General features: G+C 39.6%; 1 protein-coding gene across 2 annotated transcripts; it reads right to left on the bottom strand.

The window, feature by feature from the left end:
* Window positions 1–160: 160 nt before the first annotated feature.
* si:dkey-199f5.8 (beta-1,4-galactosyltransferase 3) lies at window positions 161–16530 on the bottom strand. Of its 2 annotated transcripts, XM_081716589.1 has the most exons (8): window positions 16414–16524; window positions 11672–11714; window positions 8430–9539; window positions 6921–7156; window positions 3751–3938; window positions 3496–3618; window positions 3196–3300; window positions 161–2951 (listed from the first exon to the last, which is right to left on the bottom strand). In XM_081716589.1, exons 3-8 carry the CDS (start codon window positions 8704–8706, stop codon window positions 2741–2743), a joined length of 1140 nt encoding a protein of 379 aa, XP_081572715.1. In that variant the 5' UTR covers window positions 8707–9539; window positions 11672–11714; window positions 16414–16524; the 3' UTR covers window positions 161–2740. The 2 variants fall into 2 exon arrangements, with proteins under 2 accessions (XP_081572715.1, XP_026861158.2); XM_027005357.3 differs by lacking the exon at window positions 11672–11714 and having other exon boundaries at window positions 16414–16530.
* Between the last annotated feature and the right edge of the window lie 544 nt (window positions 16531–17074).

Here is a 17074-nt window from a genome sequence, read left to right as displayed (position 1 = left end):
TCCCCTAGAGGCTCTTAAATGTTCTGGTTATAGGGTCATACACAGGTTTTCTAAATTGTGTACAATTTCAGGAAGTGACAGCGCTTTAATGTTGCAGGTTAGAATGGCTTTAAATTGTTTGTTTTTGTTTTTTTTTCAGTCAAACAGGATTCAAAAACTGTTACAATTCGAACATATTTATTTTATTAATCTTTATTATAAGGCCACTATTTACTGTGTGCAGGATTCATTATTTAAAACAAAATAAAACATTAACATTGAATTACTACCCTCTTCCCACTGCCCATCAAGTGAATTAGCCTCATTTAGGAAAATATTCCCTTTGGACTCTCCCTCAGTGAGGCCTCTGGCTCCACCGCCAGCACAGCAGGCTTGAGTTGGTGGTGTTGTTTGCTTACTTCCAAACAAGAACAAAAGACTTTCTTGTAGGTCAGCAATCTCAGGTACCCATCTTCACTTTGCATTTTTACATTTTACTTATTTATTGGTGCTGAAGAATAATAGTAAATTTGCTAGCGTTAAACCCTAAACCTAGTCCAAAACTGTGGTGGCTTATTTTGCTACTGTATTTATTTTCCCTTTATGGCTTGGATATGCTGGAATACAGGCAAAGGATGATCACAGGAAATAAGATGGAGTTCATTAATCTCACTGGCAAGTACTTTTAGCTGGTCTGTCCTGAAGTACACTTCATTCAGACTGTAAAAGGACTTATTGGGGGCGGGGGAGTAGATATCCCAAGCCAAATGTGACAAATGTCCCTTACCAGTTTGGGTTAATTAAGCCTGATTCAAGAAATCTGCCAGACTGATGCATCTCGCTTTGTGCAACAACCCACATAGTTAAAAGTCTGAAAAAGAAAATATTTGGTATATCTGCCCTTCTAATATCAAATGTATCTAAATTACTCTTACGACCAGCATAGGGGGGACGTGTTCGAAGTATTCCTATGGTGAGCACAAGGGGAAAGTATAGCCCCCACTACATCGGCCAACTCAGAACATCTCATTCATCCATACTACACTCCTATTACCCAGCACCAATGCATTTATACACACACACAGACACACTTCATGCTTTTGCATTCATCACATTACTGTCGGTGTGTTAGTCCAGCGGACCAGTCTGTGTCATACAGCTATACAGACTATGACTCTTTGGTTTGAGCCAGGACAATGGCATGAGCTCTTCTAGTCTTACAATAAACCATTGGAGTGTACCACACTCATTAAATAAGAACTAATCACAAACTAAGAGTGGTCAAAAACCATTTTGAAAGTGAAAAAAAAAATTCTAGAAAGAAGACTTGATTCATTATGTGATCTTCAAATGGAATCAATCAGTGCAGACTACTGCTAAGTGATGCTAAACATCAGGCTAACCAGTTATTAAGAGCAGCACCTGGTTAACTGAGCTAGTACCAGTACATGTTTAAGGACAGACAAAATCTCTAAAACTTAACTGTCTAAACAGAGTGCCAGAACATCAGTTCAGTTGGTTTAAAGATCATTCTCAGCAAGTTCCAATGTCTAAAGGTGTGCAAGGCATAACTGACATTTCTTCTTTACATCAATATTCTGTGGATTTAAAAAAACAAACAAACAAAAAAAATGCTTTGTAGGTATTCACTTAACCATATCTTGGCACTCTGGGGTCCATTATGTAAGCAAGGTCAAACCATACAAAGACACACTTAGGAATTTCCCCATTTCCCCCAAAGAACACTCAGCAAAGCATAGAAACAGTGGTGAAGCTCTGACAAACAGGAGGAGAAAAATGAGTCATGTCACCTACATACCACCAGTCACTGTAATACAACAATGATAAATATCTAGTAACGAGCTAAAATAGTGCCCGACAAAACCCTGCCACAAACAACCCCCACACAATCCAGCGAATGACATAAAAAGAACAGACTGATAAAATAGCTCAGATGTGGACAGACAGAAGCAGTAGCAGAGTGAGAAAGAGGAGAATGTTTTGCACATATGTAGAGCAGTGGTAACTGTTACAAAAGAGTTTGAAGAGCAGGCTAATTTGGATTGTTAATCCCATAGAAAGTTTAAAAATAGTGTTCATCTCTACTTTCATTTTTAGTTCATAAAAAGCAGAGTAGTAGTAACTCCAACTGGCAAACAAATGTAGCTAAAACCCATGCTGTCTGCACTTCCAGATTAGCCAGTTTCACAATGCTCTGGCCTTCCTAGACATAAAATGCATGAGTTAATGCTGGAATTTTAACAAGAACCTGAACCCGCATGTTAGACAGTATCAAAAAACAACAGAAGAGCTCAAGAGGACAAAGAGTGCAGCTTAAGTCTAAGGCCACGGCGGTTTAGCCAGCACCTGTCTGGCACTGAGGACAGTCACTGTTGTGCTGCAGGACAGAGTGTGCAAGTCACAGTCCTTCTGTACTCTTGACCGAGGGATGTAGAAATCACCCACAGAATTTCCCATCAGTCTGGATCTCTCTCCACATTTGGACATGGAAGTGAAAAGGTCTGCACTGCCCTGACTGATCAGGTAAATCAAATGGAGAAGGACAGAATGTGCAGAAAAGCCAACATGGTGAGAGATTGTGCGAGCAGAAAAGCCAGCGAGAGAGAGAGATGGAAAGAGACGGATTATGGCACCAGCATTTCAAAACTAAAGAAAGGAGTGCAGTAAAGACATGATTTCCCTCAACCTAGTCACTGCACTTGGTAATGGGTTGCGTTTGTTTGGGGTAGTGGGAGTGAGATCAGTTATCAAGAGACTGATTGTCTTTGAGGACCTCCTTGGGCATACCCTCCAATTGGGTGTGTGGGTTGGCAGGTGCTCCTTCCTCAATGCCAATGTTAACTGTAATGTTGGTGTAGAGGGGAAGGTATTCCCGAGAGAGGACTTCGTACTCCAGAGAGTTCATCCCATCCAGCTTCCATGTCTGCTTGGTCTTAGCCAGCATGTTAAACCTGCAAGGGGGAAAGAAGAAAACACATGTGCATTTATCCATTGTGAAGTTCAGGGTTTGGCAGCCCAACGTCCTCCAATACACCAACAAAAAGCTAAGTGAACCACTGTGAACAGGACAGAATGTTTTACAGACTTCTCAGGAATTGTGGTATACCAGCCCAATGTGAGTGTGCAGAAGAATTGGGAAGATGTTGGCAGGGCATTCCAGGTGTTTAATGAAGCAGGTTAAAACCTGTTGCTCACCGTTTTGGGTTGACCTCATTGCCCTCATCAAGCTTGTGTTTGATCATCTTGTATCGACCCACGTTCAGGGAGGGACGGGTGATCACCATTCCAGCTAGAGACACCCTGAAGGTGGGGGGTGTATATATTGATATACTATAATATTATATTGATAAACATCTTACATGTACCACCACATTCCTCCAGTCAGGAAAAAAAAAAAAATTTAACTGTCTCTCAAATTGAGGTCTAAAACGGTGAGTCCTCCTCTGGCAGACCCCATCTCACTATCCTCTTTTACAACCCCCCAAACACACATACCGGATTCCAATGTCGTCGTCCTCTCCACCCCAGCCCCAGTAGTTGTTGGGGAAGCCATTCATCTTGAGGTAGTGCAGGGGGGTCAGTGCTGAAACTCCTCCAAAGTACATATTATAGGGCAGCCTGGGGTACAGCAGAATCAGAGCTAATGTAAGGGTTAACGTCTGGAAGATCTCTACTGCTAGAACAGAAAAAATGACATGAATGAAAAGGCTGTGGGATGCCATCAGGAGGGCCTGTACGTTCAGCACTGACTTGTATCCGAACTTGTCCATGGCGACAGCAGCATGTTTGGGGTATTGGTCGCAGGTATAGGTATTGCGGTCGTTCTCTGGGATCAGGTCCACGTCGTGGAAGAAGAGGCAGTCCCAGTCCGCCTCGCGCATGGCCTCACGAAAGCCCACGTTCATCAGCTTCGCTCGGTTAAACGTGTAGTTGCCAGCCTTTTACCAGACAGACAGGCATGTATATATTAATCAAACAAAAACACACACTTAAATATACACAAAAAGCAAACATTTAAATATGCACAAGTTTATCACAAACAGAACCCACACAGAACCGTCAATGTTTTTAAGCCAACAGTAATCTAAAAAAGGTGATAACGCAGTGAATACAGTGATGGCTGTACTGGCTTGGTGTCCACCAAAGCCTGCCACTATTACTATTATGTGGTAGGGCATCACTGGACACTTTCAACACTACGGAGCAACGCTCATTAAAGCTTTTAAGGATGTGTAGCCAAACCCAGTTCTGATATATAGCTGATTGAGGAAATTTAACTGGATATAATAAATAAATAAATAAATAAAATAAACAAACAACAACAAATTGGATAATCATTCAAATGCGTTACTCAACAGTTTATTAATTGGCGTGTGGACAACAGGCCATAGCAAATCAATTAAAATCATTTAGAATGGTTTTGCTATTAATTTTCTTTGGGGGGGGGGGGGGGGATTTTTTAAGTAAAATTATGTAAAACACTGATTTATATAAAAGTTTATGAACTTCTGGTTACTATAGCGACATCATATTTCATTTTGTTATTGCACTACCATGCAGCAATAAATGACTTCTAACATTTTTACTTTATGGCGTATACATGAATAGGTATCCAGGACCAGGACAACGTGCTGTTGTAACACAAAATACATTTACAGAATTGGCTGCATTTGAAGCTTAACCAGTTTTACATAGCTAGTTAATGAATATAATGCCATGACTCCACAAACTACAACATGTTCAATAGGTTTTGGAAGCAGTCTGCTAAATGCATCCAAAATATAAATACATTTGGGTTAGAATATTCTAATGACTAGTATTATTAGTGCTTCAGTAATTTGGAAAGGGTAACATTAGCATATAGCTATTATCTTATTACATCAAATGATCTTAATTGTGGACTATGCTGCTGAGCTGTATGTCCTCACAGACACAAAGTTCCATCCTACCCATCAAGCTGTCCTACCTGGAGTACTGCACTGGCACATAGAAGAGTTTGGTGATTAGCAACACGCCCATAAACACTTTGCCCCATGGTTAGTAGGCCTAACTAAGTATTAAGTACTAATTAAATATTGTTATTATATAAGTTAATAATTAAGTAATATGTAGTAATAAACAGTGATAAGTAGTAAAACAATGTGTTGTTTATCCATTTTCTCCTTATGGCAATCCATTATCATCATCTAATACCTGGTTTAGTTCATGAGTACTTCAATATATTAAATCATGTATGCTGCTGAATTTTAAAAATCCATGCGCGCATCAAGAAGGACTTTTATCTTCAGATTAGCTCACAATACATCAACTACATGTTACTTTCTACTGCAATTATCTATGGTGTTTTTAGAAGTAAACACAGTTGTCAAGATAGATGTTTTTAAAGAGGATTCTTTTTTTGTCTTAACATTTTCAGCAAACTTAAATGTCCATGAAAGTCAAATACAATTACACTGGGAGCATTTTCTGGTAGTGTGATTTAGCTTACCGAATTGACCTACCTATTGGCTCCAACAATGAGAGCATTTTCTGTGGTTTACCTAATAAAATCTTAATGGCATTTGTTATAAGGGCATTTAGAATGTCAAACTATGCTGCCTATAGGATCATTTATGTTGGCAGAATTTTCCAATAAGTCACAGGAGTAGAAATAGTATTTCAAAAGACTTGTATTATATTCTGACAAGGTAGCATAGATTGATAGATAGGATCTATAATTATGCACCAAGGTAGGACATTTTGACAAGCTAGGACAAATTGACAAAACACCAGCATGCATGTTGTACTTCTTTGGAAAGCCATCTTATTTTTGCATGTCTCATGTGACACTTATTTGTCTTCCTTAATAAAAATGCTCCCAGATCTTGCTTCTTTTTTTTTCTTTCAGGCATTCAGGTTGTCACAAACACGTTTGGTTTAATAGAACTTAAATTTGTAAGTATTTGTAGACAATTTTTATTGATAATGCTGAATAAAGGTTTTCATAAATGTTCTGATTTAATTTCATCACACACACATTTCATTGAACGTACAGGATCTAACAAAATCCTCAACATCTTCTAACAAGGCCTCATATCGGAGCTCAACCCCCTCCTAACACAAGGTGGGCAATATCATGGTTACAGAAAAGTCTTTTTTTCTGATGGCTTGTTTTGCTCTCTTTAAGCTTATCCCTCAGGAGCCTCATAATGGACTAAATCATTAAGATGACCAGAATACTTTTTAAAAAGCATATGAATAGTCATACAAATGGATGGCCACTTATATGTAAACAATCATATCCTTCTCAAAAGGCAAATGTTTGTGTTTTATATGTCAACATAAGGAATATTATACTCTGAACTGCAAATAGAAAAGTTGTTGCCCCACAATTAGTCAGGACATTCAGTACCTAGCTGGTGAAGTACATTAAAGATAACATAACATTGTCTGAGCTTGTACTTGTTTTGCACTTCTAAGCATCAGCACTGATCCCTGTTTTTCAACAGTATTCAAGTTCAATTGTATACTTAACTCTATCCTACTATACTGGCTAGGATACATTCTTTGAGTAAATAACAGCATTTTTGTAAGTCACTCTGGATAAGAGTGTCTGCAAAATGGCAAAAATGTACAATTGTAAATGTAAACATACTTTAGAACAAATATCCTGATAAAATGGAGAGAACAATGTTCAGTGAGCAAAGGGGACCCTGTGGTTAACCAATCACTAAGAAGGATAGGAGATGCAACAAAAAGCGGGGGGGGGGGGGGTGTCTTTGAAGAGTGTACAGTAGAAGAGGTAGTGAGGTAGTTTAGGTGCCAATCACCTAAACATGATGTTTGTGTGTGTGTGTGTGTGTGTGTGTGTGTGTGTGTGTGTGTACGTGTTTTTATGTAACACACCTGTGTCTGTGTATGTTTATATATGATTGCCTCACCTGGTGGATGACGTAGATACTGTAGCTAAGCTGTTGCCGCTGTAAAAATGGGTGTAGGTAGTAGAGCAGGAACTTCAGGTGGTGCTCTCTGTTTCTGTGGGGGATTACTATGGCTGTGCGGTGACGTGCCTCACAGTCTGGCGGCCGATAGTGCCCCCCACGTACCACCATTGGGTTCTTCCGTGCTACCTGGGCAAGAGTGAGCCCCGAGGGGAAGCTAACATGGATTGGTCCAACTTTCAGAAAAAAAGGGGGAGGAGATGGGACAAAGATATATTTTTATAACAGTTACCACAACAATCATTTGTTGTTATCTCAGCCAACAAGTTACTGAACAACTAATCAGCAAGCAGCAATTTCAAATTCATGTTGAAAGTGTGGAATAAAACATGTATGGTAATTCTTGAGGCTGGCAGCAGTTAAAAGAAAGTTGAGTCAAAATACTAAAACACCTCATCAAATGTTAAGAGCAGGATTACTGTTTAAGTCAGAAAAGCCCTTCTTTTTCAACCTTAGTTCCAACCAATACATATAGCACCTCGCCTTGTTCTAAAATACCAATGCTACAGAAATGTTGATCAGCAGGTGGGCCAGATTAACACCTAAAATGACAGATCCCATGGCAAAGTAGTCTTGGTTCAGAGGTGCAGACAGACAGGGAATGTTGCACCCTCCCCAAGATATTCACATTTTTAAAGCTTACAATCTGTGTTAATCATCAAAGGTATGCGCAACATGTTGGGCAGGTATGACAATTACTGTAAAGAAGACAGATGAGGAATGTTTAACTACATGCAGGATGTAGGGTCTGTAATACAACATGGAAGTTCTATTCCAAAACTCTTCTGTAATTCTAATTCATGCTACACCAGAGCTGTCAAAATGTTTTAGAAATGTATTATAATATTAAAATATCAATATCCAGCAATGGTTCAAAATATCTGTTTAGTACAAAATGTTTAGTATTTGTTAAGTACAAAAAGAAAGAGAATAAAGTACAAAACCAAATTGTAACCAGTTTGGAAAACCAGTCGCTATAAATACATCTTTCCTTCCATCTCAAGTCTGTTATCCACCACATGATGCACTGAATTTCAATCTGCTTATAAAACGGGACACATTTGATATTATTGTAGATCTAAAGTGTTGCCTGCAAAATAAATATAAATATAAATATATATATATATATATATATATATATATATATATATATATATATATATATAAATATATATATATATATAAATATTGGACCCGCTGGCAATAGATTAGTCAGTGACTAATAAAAATGGCATAGAGAGTATGTTGTGACAAAAAAAATGCTTCTCGGAAAATAAGAACAGCGATGAGTCACTTCTTTTTAAAAATCTAAAGTAAATATTCTGAAATTGTCAGTATAATTTGATGAGGTGCCTGTGTTCATTTACATTTACTGATTCCTCTCTCCCCTCAAAGCATCTTGAGCTTTAGAGTGTTCCGCAGTGTGATGCTGGGCTACTCTAAACTCACCAGTAAGCGGGGACGTTTTAGGGCAGTAGGGCATGTCCTCCTTGTTCTGCACGAAGATCAGGTGCGACAGATTGGTGTAGACATCTGCACCGGTGCGGTTCTGCCCGTGGCCTGCTGCCCCCGTTGCCTGCCCTGACAGTGTGTCCAGCTTCCGGAATAGCCGGAAAAAGTACGTCACCCTCTTCTGGTAGCCCTCCCGGGCGAGGAGTGCCATAACGATGAGCTGGACGCCCAACAACATGATCAGGTATCGCCATTTGGAGTTCAGACTAGGCATGCTGCTGGTGGGTGTGTCAAGAGTTTCTCACACTGCTTATTTTACTCAACGTCAGGAGGAAAAGAAAAAGAATAGAGTGTGACTAAGGTTTACTCAACCTACGGCGGTCGCATCCCTGACAACAAGGGCAGGCCAAATGCAAGGCATGAGAAATGTCGCCACAGATGCGTTTGGACAGATCCAAAGCTCTAGAATGATGCGCAGTTACAGATGAACTGTAACACAAGGAAACTAAAAATAATGTAGTTTGTATACTTAAACAAGATATGAATACACCTATATAAGAAAGTTTCCTTTTCAGCCCTGATTCAGCTGGGCAAATATTTAAATGTAAACAGTGATATGGTGAAGGGGTGGACACAAAATGCAGAAGGCACTTAAAATGGGTGGGTCTTCAAACAGCGACAAATAAGGTAAATCTCCAAGTTGAGCTTTGCTTTTTGTTATCCATGCAGTTTCACAGGCACGTTCATCATGCTCCCATGCTTAGCAAGGACGTGGCAGTTCATGTCACTTCCTGCTTCTGTGTAGAATGTATATCAGGATTCGTTTTGCTCTCTACTTCCTTCCAGAATGTTCAACAGCGGCATCCATGAGAAGTGTCCTGATGCCAAATGGCCTGTTTACAAGAGATTAACGAGTCTGTCAGGAGGCAAGGAGCTGCTGCCAAAGCCCCTTAAAATCCAAGGGAGAGAGGGAAAAGGTCTGAGGGGTACTGAGGGGTGGGTGTTGCGGGTGTCTGACACCCACTGCTATAGTCTCATTGTGTCACGATCCAGGGGGAGGGTCCATCACCATGGCTGGCATAAACTGGGCCAATCACACATCACTGTCTGAAAAACAAAGGGAAAAGTGGAAGGGTTACAGAGGACACATACAGAGCGCCATTCTTGACATATGTTTGACTTGTTTGTGTACTCCCCTCCTAGGTCGGACAAATTTCCACATACTTCTGCAAAGCACTTAGCAAACCACACACACCAAGTGGCAAAGCTGGAGCATTTTTATTTTACAAGTGGAAAGGCTGCAGTCAGTTCCAACATGGCTTCCTTCTCAGACATGGTCTGTGCTGATGGTGAAGGGGAAGCAGCATGGAGGCCAGCATAAAACCTCCAACACGACTCGCAGAAACCACAGCCACCAAACCCGCACACTGAGCTGAGCGGATGCGATCTGTTCCCTCAGCCACTCACGGCATCACAGACCGCCACTGCCATCAGTTTTGAAAAGCTTTAATCCACCTCAGGCTGTTCTTAAGATCAATTAGCGCTCATTAACACAGTCTCCTCTCAGAATGCTAATCCTAATCCTATGGCACCCCGATTAGTGAGACATGGTAGAGCGACAACTATGTATTTGTGTGTGTGTGTGTGTGTGTGAGCAGTTCTCTGAACATCTGCATGGTCAACTAATTTAGTAGAATTACATGACCCCTGCTCTCTCTCAGTCACTCTCGTTCTCTTGTTTTTTTGCTCTTTCTCTCTTACAATTGCCATCTCAGCCTCTCGGTCCACCTTATACTCTCGCCCTGAGAGTAAAGAGGCTCTCAAAGAGGATGAAGAGACATGGAGCCTGAAAAGAGGAGAGGGAGACATGGTAGGATCTTTTTTGGGTGGATTTCTGATAAGTACTTGAGGATGCGTTTTGATGCAAGAAAGGTAGCATGCAAATAAAGCAGCTGGTGTAGTGGGAGAGGGGACAGCATTGAGGACTCGCAGCCTCCTAATGTAAGGTAAATTACAGCCTACACCAAGGGTCCGAAATAAATAGACAAATAACTAAACTGATGAAACATTAAGATAAAAACGGGAGAAGTCCATTCGGGAGCATATCCAACTTTAATGTCATGAACATTCAATGTGCTGTTGCTGGAACTACTGGAACTAGCATGGGCGTGAATAACTCGACCTTTTGTCAGGCCCAGATAAGCATGTTATCTTCCTCCTTTCCCCACTCTTCCTCATTTACAGCCAAGCTGTGCACAGCTGAGAGAGGTCACAGAGAGGCGCAATAGGAAAGGCTCAGACGCTTCTCAGAGGCCATTAATATGACACTTGTGTGCATTCTGCAGATCTAAGGTGTATGTAGATACTTGGTGAAGGTGGACGTGGTGAAAAGAACATGTGTGCTTGTGTAAATGTTCCTGTGTATGTCTGCCATGGAAGCTGCAGCGTATTGTGCTAGTCCACTGAAGTGTGACAGAACAGTACAATGCAAAAGAGCGCAATGGCCACAGGCAGGACAGCAGTTGTCTGTGAACTCAACACTAATGTTTAATGTTACTTATAACAGATTTGCTACATTGCCATTGATCTGAAATTCAAAAAAAAAAAAAAAAGTTATTTATTGTTGTCTGTGTGTGCTCTTCAAATCAGACCAGGGAAAATGATCTTAATGAATTAAGTAAAAGCAGTGCACCTGTAAAGCACTAAATTACACTGTTGTTGCTACAGTAGCTGTTCTTATTCCCACTTGTCGAATTCTAAAGTTAAAGCTATCAGGATGGCTAAGAGACGAATGCCTGCCAAGCTTCAACACACACACGGGTCAGCTTTTTGTGGGCATGCCCTGGAGCTTCTGTGACAAGTAGGCCAGGGGAGTGGAGATAAAGGCCATAAAGACACCATTAGTGCGGCCAGCACCAGTATGAGGGCCTTAAGCACATGGCACACACTTAAGTGAGCACAGATAGTCGAGCTTTGGCTTTACAGAAGGGGAAGGAGTGGAGGACCTTGCTCTAGTTCAGGCTCTGCTGTCCAGTTTATTCTCTGCCAGAAAACCAAAAGCAAACACAGTTAAGCGAGAGCTCTCATGAGGGGAGGCAGAGGCATAAGGGGGAATGGGTGAGATGAGAAGACTGAAAGGTCAAAGGATTCATGAGCGAGGCAGGAGATCAGAAGAGGCAGAGGCAGGGGGAGAAATAGAGGGAGAGATAGGAGCAAGGGGAGAGAAAGAGAGTCCGCACCATTTGATGGCTAGACGTCAAGGACATCTGGAGTGCATGCGGTCTGGAGTGGGGCAGGGAAAATGAGAGAAAGAAAAAGAGAGATGTACAAGGAGATCTTTTGTGCTGGAGCTGTTAAGCTGCCAATCATCTACTATATCTACTACACATCTACTGTAACGACACGCCCCCACTGTAAGGCTGGGTCTTGATCTATCAATCCATCATTTTATATATATATATATATATATATATATATATATATATATATATATATATATATATATATATATATATATATATACACACACACACACACACATATATATATATACATATATATATATATATATATATATATATATATATATATATATATATATACATACACATATATATATATATATATATATACATATATACATACATATATATATATATATATATATATATATATATATATATATATATATATATATATATATATATATATATATATATGTACTTCAGTACTGAAGTTTAGAGCCTAATGTAGCTAGTAATGTAAAAGTATTCATACTATTTAATATTAACATTGTGAGCCACAATTATCACACCCTTTTCTTTCTGACAGTTTCAAACCTCATGGAGTTACTCAGCAATCTCAGACAGCTTGTTTGTGTGGGTTTTGACCCATGTGTAAATGTAAATGTATAAATATGGACAAAAGTGGCAAAAAATCCAGGCTTTAGACAGCTGCTGGCTGTTATGCAGAGCCTATACTTGAAAATAAACTCAAGCATCTTTTCCATCAGTTTATTTAAACACTGTTTTTCGTTACATTATGTAATCCTACACACTTTACAGGCTGTTTGAAATCAAACAAGTGAATCAGAAAGGAAGCCTGCAAAATGCGCCATGAACCCAAACTTTGCTATTCTTTTCCTTAATTGTAATGAGCAGGCTTTGAAACAAGCATGGATTTGCACCTGGTTGCAAAGCCAAATATCACCGTTTTACATTCTGGATTAAAGCGAAATGAAAAAGGAGAGGCTAATAACTTGGAGGATCTGACAAATCTGTAACAAAACGGTGGCAAAGGTGCTAATACAACAAACCCAAGAAACCGTCTAGGGATCCTTCATCCCACTCAATCTGCCAAAATTGAGAGTATCTAAACTTGGCTTTGGGATGAGTACCTAAACATCAACATGACAGTACTACATGGCTTATGTTAACCAACGGTGTAACCAACAGTTCATAACCAAAGAAGTGCTGCCATTCAGTACAGCAGAAAAAAAAGTATTCAGCTGAAGTGTGACAAGTAGTATGAATTGAAAAATTACATTTCCAAAACAACCAAGTCAAAGACGGCATTCCCAAGGGTTTCAAATAAATGGACTTTTACTGAACAAACTGCCTTAAGCCTGAAAAGGATGAGCCGTTATTGTCCCTCGCCTGGAACCTACCTTACCTGGTCAGTAAGGAGTAGGTGTTTTTGGCCATAGTACATTTATTTTTGATTTACACTGTATTTTGATAATGCAGTTTATTTTGCAATTATTATAAGCAAATTATATTTATTAAATTTAATAAAATATCAAGTTCACTTTTCAATAAATGGATGACCTTCTTCATCAGAAGGGGTGTGTGTTTGTATTATCATAATATTTATACTGTGTTATTAAAAAAGGCATCATTAATTGCATTTATTTGTACGATGATTAACTGTCAGCTCAGATTTCATGATCGTGACAGGCCTACCTAGCCAAGTATGCACAGTCCATTGGGTCCCCAATTTAGGGAGCCATTTGTAAAACAAATCCTGAAAAACCACAACTAAGTCAACATCCACTGCAACGATATTCTCCAAGCACCAAACCCCGTTTTGCTCCTGCCATGCAAGACGCTCCCATCAGGTTTCCTTCATTCAGTTTCCTCTTGTTTATGTTCATAAATGACTTTATTTATATAAGGGACTCATTAAGAGGTGTTTTCATAAAAAGCTGAAGAGATGCCAACCTGTTACACTGGCATCTGAAACATGGGCTTTCTATTTTGCTTAAATCCAACTGTGTGGGATTGTTAAGCTCAAAGTATTACCAGGTGTAAGAACACAACCTAGTGGTTCTATGTGAAGCAAATGCCAATTAATGAGTTATCAGAGGGGGGAAAGAAGCAAGCATGTGCTATCTTGAGGTCAGGCCTGCACCACCTGAGAAACGGGATTTCAAACCACCTGGGCCATGTGGAAGAGCCTGCTCTCTAGACAGAGTTTACAGCGCACAGCTCTGTGGTATTCAGACTGAACCTCCAGCCCCCAAGACCAAGAGAGGAGAGAGGAGAGAGAGGGTGAGAGAGGAGAGAGAGAGAGCGAGAGAGAGAGAGAGAAAAAAAAAAAGGTGAGTCCTCAGAGCTCTCACTGTGAACACGATGGCAACCTGCTGTTTTGACTTTGTTGTCAAGCATTAAGAGCCACAGGGATCAGTAACATCAAGCTCTAACAAATAGGGCAGTGTGTTTTACATTTAAGAGAACCCAACAAAAGCTGTTGGTTAACATGGCAAACTGAGCTGGGTAGAAAACAAGGCCTCAAACAGGCCTCTTCAATATAATATCCTTTTCTACGATATAATATCCTTTTCTTCATACTGTTAAAAGGCCAAGAGACTGGGGCATACAAGGAACCAGATTTCTGATTTCTGTTATAACTGTCAATATATTACTATTATGACTGATTATGGCTGTCAATATAAAGTGGTGGTGAATTACTCCAGGAACAAACGATATTGGCACAGCACGCAGAAAAAGACATCCATTGCAAATGACAAATTTGACAGCTATAATTAATCACTAAACAAATAATGAATAAACATATCCTGAATCCTTTTTTATCCAGTTCTTGATGAAGCCTGTTTAACACCAATTATTTAAAATTGCACATTTGTTAAATTAATAACTAACTATATTTAATTTGGCTGTTTTTTTCCATAGGGCAGGACAGCTGATCCAGGGCCTTTGTTCATGGTGTTAAAAATAAACAAATTAATAAATAAATAGTTTCTTCTCTGAAACTCTGAAAACTGACCCTACCTATCAAAAGTCAGATCCTGGGTCAATTCCTTTTTAATGTATTTAATTTCAACAAAAATGAATATCCCCTCAGTTAGGGCCAATTTCTCAGATAACAATTAAGTCTTAAAGCTAAATACCTAAAAGGAATCAACACTGACATTTAATCCAAAACTAAATTAATCCATATCCCGGGCAGTGATCTATACTCTATTTTTAAATTTCACGCTCTGTTTGATGTTTTTACAAAAAACAGCTGACTTTCATTTGCTGATCATTCTCCCTCCAGAACAACATCTACAGGTTTGCAGTCCTCAGCTCACTGTGTGCATGTCGAGTCCATCCATCTAGTATTCCACACAAGTCTTTCACACATGGCTTAGCGCTTGTCTTCCTGTAGAGACTGAGAAATAGGGATTTTCCTCAGCCTTTTATTAGCTATACCAACAGGCTGCCCCACAGCAAACAAAGCAATGTGCCACTGCCACATATGGCACTGTGCAGTGGTCACTTAAGTTACTTGGGAAAAGTAGCATCTGCATACACATTAACTCTACTGGATGTAGTCAACTTTGATCCCTACAGGTTATGATACTTGATGGAAAATGGTGAGGTAGTTTAAGTACGATATGACAAAAGGAAGCAAAAAAAATGTGAACCAGAAGATATTAATAGATAATTATATTCTCTTAAAATGACACTAGTAAAAAACAAAGGCAACAAACAACCCCCCCCCCCCCTCCATTAATCAATGCTCTTACCAAACCTGCCATACCTCTCACCTTTGTCAGTGGGGCTTTGAGCAGAATGTGGGCAAACAAGTACATGTGAACAAAACCGGCTAAAGGTTTCAGAATAAATAGGGTGTGTATGTGGAATGTCTGCAGTGTGTGCATACTAGAGATAACCTTTACAATAGGGACTATGAAAACACAAACCGCGAACGGACAGCTGAATTGCCGCTAGGTATTTTATAATAAGTGGATACCACTAATGTGCAGAACCATTCAGTACAAATATGTAATAAACGTGGACACCCAAGGTGCTTTTAACTCCAGTGAATATAATACAATAAAGCCAAGTGTAATAATGCAATGCCATATCGAACATTCGTCATTCTTTATGGACTTGCCATCACTGTCATTGATATGGCTATTATTTATTTATCTCCATTTGTTATTAAGTAGTAGCTGTCTGATTCTTAAACACGCGTGCACTGTAACTCATTTTCCCTCCAGGGGAGACAAAAACGCTGTCGTTTAACTATCCCTAGTGTTACCTAGCTAAATGTCACAATTTCATGTCTGGATTCCGCGCGTAAAGTAACCAGGGTAGAGGATAAAAACAAAACGGAGGGAGAAGCTGCGTGCCTTTTAACCATTCCGACACCTAACATTACATTAGATAAAGTATTGGTAGCTCGACTGTCATTTGGAAGACTATATACATGAAATAGCTCAGACTTGTTTCTGTAAAGATTCCGAGTTTGCATGTGTATTTTAGCTGAGTTAGCTAGCTGTCCTACAGATGAACATCCAGGTCTGGTTCCGCAAGAGCTCGCCAGAGAGGCAGTCTACGACATATTATAGCCAGCTAGCTAACTTAGCTACTCAGCTAACTAGGTACAGCTACCGCTCAGAACATCTACTTTAACATGGCAAGAATAACATTAAGGTTAAAGACATAACTATAAGTTTATTATACAAGCTCACCACTTGACTCCAAAGCTGCTTGTTTTGATTATTTAGAAGAAACGACTTTCGTGTGAAATCACATCTGGCACAAGGAAACGACGGGATCCGTCTTTGGAGTTGAAAGCGTTATTTCATACAGGAAGTGATGTAGTTTGGATAACAAAGTGCGCGTGGAAACAAAAAAAAAAAAAAAAAAAAAAAAAAAAAAAAGCTGTGAAGTTTAGCCAGCTTATCTTCTTTGGTTGATACGGTAGTTTATTACAGACGAAGACGGTACAGATAGCCTTATCGGTTTCATTCCGTTTGTTTGATTAATGCTAATAAAAGAAGTTGGCTGTAAATGTGTTCATTTTAAACGGCCACTGAAACACCAGTCAAGGGGTTCTTTCCCTACGTCAGACGTTCTGCGTCTTCAATTTCAAGCAAAGCTTCAGAAAAGTTTCAGACCAGTTCTCGTGGTTTAAAGTCACGCATAAACAATTCGGCGGACACTTTCAAAGTTCATCTAAAGTTCACCAAGTTTCCAGAGAAACAACAGAAGGACAGAGGTCCTTCTGAAAACTGGGTACTCTACATCTCTTTCTACGGTACACTGCAGTACTCACTTAGAGTCTTCTTTGAAAATATATTTGTTCACACAGAAGAGAGTACACAATTAAATGTAACAGTATGTAACATC

Source organism: Electrophorus electricus, chromosome 1 (assembly GCF_041902795.1).
Source record: "Electrophorus electricus isolate QZ-2024a chromosome 1, ASM4190279v1, whole genome shotgun sequence".
Taxonomy (NCBI): domain Eukaryota; kingdom Metazoa; phylum Chordata; class Actinopteri; order Gymnotiformes; family Gymnotidae; genus Electrophorus; species Electrophorus electricus.
The sequence above is the reverse complement of the archived record's forward strand: the minus strand, read 5'-3'. Positions and strand labels throughout refer to the sequence as shown.